The 2,129-nt window shown below is 56.9% G+C and overlaps 2 protein-coding genes across 2 annotated transcripts; one reads left to right on the top strand and one right to left on the bottom strand.

Annotated features, from left to right (window-relative positions):
• Positions 1-625: 625 nt before the first annotated feature.
• Positions 626-1,323, top strand: SPRG_17975 (hypothetical protein; the record flags this gene model as incomplete). The annotated part of the gene is made up of 2 exons (XM_012357394.1): positions 626-1,050; positions 1,086-1,323. The coding sequence occupies 2 exons, from the start codon at positions 626-628 to the stop codon at positions 1,321-1,323; spliced, it is 663 nt and encodes a 220-aa protein (XP_012212784.1).
• A 325-nt stretch (positions 1,324-1,648) lies between these two features.
• On the bottom strand, positions 1,649-2,080 carry SPRG_17974 (hypothetical protein; the record flags this gene model as incomplete). The annotated part of the gene is made up of 1 exon (XM_012357393.1): positions 1,649-2,080. One exon carries the CDS (start codon positions 2,078-2,080, stop codon positions 1,649-1,651), a length of 432 nt encoding a protein of 143 aa, XP_012212783.1.
• Between the last annotated feature and the right edge of the window lie 49 nt (positions 2,081-2,129).

Here is a 2,129-nt window from a genome sequence, read left to right as displayed (position 1 = left end):
TGACTTGGTGGGACCAAAGTCTCGGCAGATTGAACCGATACGCAGAGTCAACGCGTCACCAGAGACAACGATCGATATGTCACCAGCGAGTGTAGTCTATAACCTTGCCGTCATTGTCATCATGGGCCTCACCCGCGGGCACAAGCGCCCCCGGGCGACTACAGAAGAACAAGATGCACCCCCGCACCGCCGCCTGCGCAGCCATGGCCCGGCGAGCGAATGAAGAAGAAGGAGATTGCTAGTCTCTACGTATGCGAACTCTTTGTAACAACGAAGATAACGCGAAACACGTTCATATATATATATGCCGTCATTGGGTTTTGAGGAAGCGGTGGCAAGAGCAGGTAGTCTCGCACGGGACGACCAAGGTCCATCTCGCATCGCTTTCTCGTCGACGCATTCGACGCATCCGAGTCTGATCGACGATACATGGAGGGATAAATGCTTCCCGTCGGCGGCCAGAGCCTCATTCTGCCATTTCCAAAGCAGTTGCCACTCGTTCTAGTCCTCGTGTCATTGTTTGCAGCCGGTTCGCTCGAAGCTGCATCGCCACCGACTTGCACAACACAATGGAGCATGGCCTCACTCGCAACAACACGCCACCCAGCACATTCAAGAGTCGCCCATGCTCTCAGACGCCGACATGGCGCGGGTATGGGCGACTGCGCACAACGGTGGTCTCTCGGTGCTTTCGGGCATTCCCGTCAACGGCAGCATCGCGCTCGACCTCCAGAGCATCGCCACCCACGGCCTCACACCGATCAACGGCGCGAGTCTTCTCACCAACGTCCAATTGGCGATCGATCTCGGAACGCTCGTTGTCAAGGACATATCAACGCGACCCGCGACGTCCTCTAAAACCTCAAACCTCAACGCGAGCAACAGGTCGACTATCGTCAATGCGATCCCAAATCGCATTTGGAGTGTCCAGGTGGACCTCAACACCAAGGTGTGTCGTCGCCAAGGCGTCGGGTCGCCTGTTGTGAGCCAGTGCTTTGCAGGTGCCTACGGTGCGCTCTGCTACCCCAAATGCAACGAAGGCTACAAGCGGTCGGCTGCTGCACCTGCCGCCAAAAGAAGTGTAGTGCGGGAGCACAGCCACCGCGGTGTGTCTCGCGCCTCAACCATCTCGAAAAGACTGGTCTCTTCTGCTACCCGCCGTGCGCTACCAACCAAGTCGGACCCTTTTGCTGGCCCGATTGCGTCGTGGCGTGTGTGAGCACAACCGTCGATATCCTCGGGTCGTCGGCCACGATCACCCTCACGCTTGTTTCGCTAGATGACATTGGCTTGATCATCCACTTCGGCGTGTGTCCCAAGTAAGTTTTGACGTCAAATGAGCTCGCTTTAACGTCGGATGATCGACAATGGATCTAGCGCGTAGATGGTATAGCAGATGATGGGCAATTCCATCAGGCCATTCGTAGGCTTTGTAGGTGGGAAATCAACGCATGGTGCTCCGAAACCGATGTCTTTGCATGTGTAAAAATGAGACTGGCCGAGCCACGTAGACAAACAATCTGGTAACAAACACACAATTTCTTCTGGAGTTTTGCTCCTTACACACATGTATGCCAACCCGCTACATTGACGAGGTCGACGAATATGCAACATGGTCTTCGACTACTTGAACGAACGATGATTGGCGTTACTTGGGGCACGCATCCAAGCTGATGTACTTGCCGCCCGTCTGGACGGCAGTCTTGATCGCGCCAGTGTAGTCCTGGGCCACCAAGCTGAGCGTCACCTTGGCCGATTGGCCAACAATGTCGACGACGGTGTTGACGCACGTGGCGACGCTGGACGTGCAGAAGAGGCCGCAGTCAGTACCGGCAGGGTTCACGCACCGGGGCCAGCACACGGGACCGACGCCGACTTGGTTACCAGCGCACGGCGGATAGCAGAAGAGACCGCTTTTTTCGAGATGCTTGGGGCACCCGAGGCGAGAGACGCCGACGCCGCGACCGTAACTGTCCTTGCGGCAGAACGCGCCGTCGTCGACGAGCCCTGCGAGACAATCGGGCGAGCAGATGCAGCAGCCGACGCTGCGAAAACCCTTCTCGCATTTCGGGTACCACATCGCACCGTTCTTCTCGCAGCCTTGGCCGTTCTCACGCTTGCACTTGGCT

Source organism: Saprolegnia parasitica (genome assembly GCF_000151545.1).
Source record: "Saprolegnia parasitica CBS 223.65 unplaced genomic scaffold supercont2.891, whole genome shotgun sequence".
NCBI lineage: Eukaryota > Oomycota > Saprolegniomycetes > Saprolegniales > Saprolegniaceae > Saprolegnia > Saprolegnia parasitica.
Note: the sequence above shows the minus strand (reverse complement) of the source record. Positions and strands in the feature narration are given on the sequence as shown.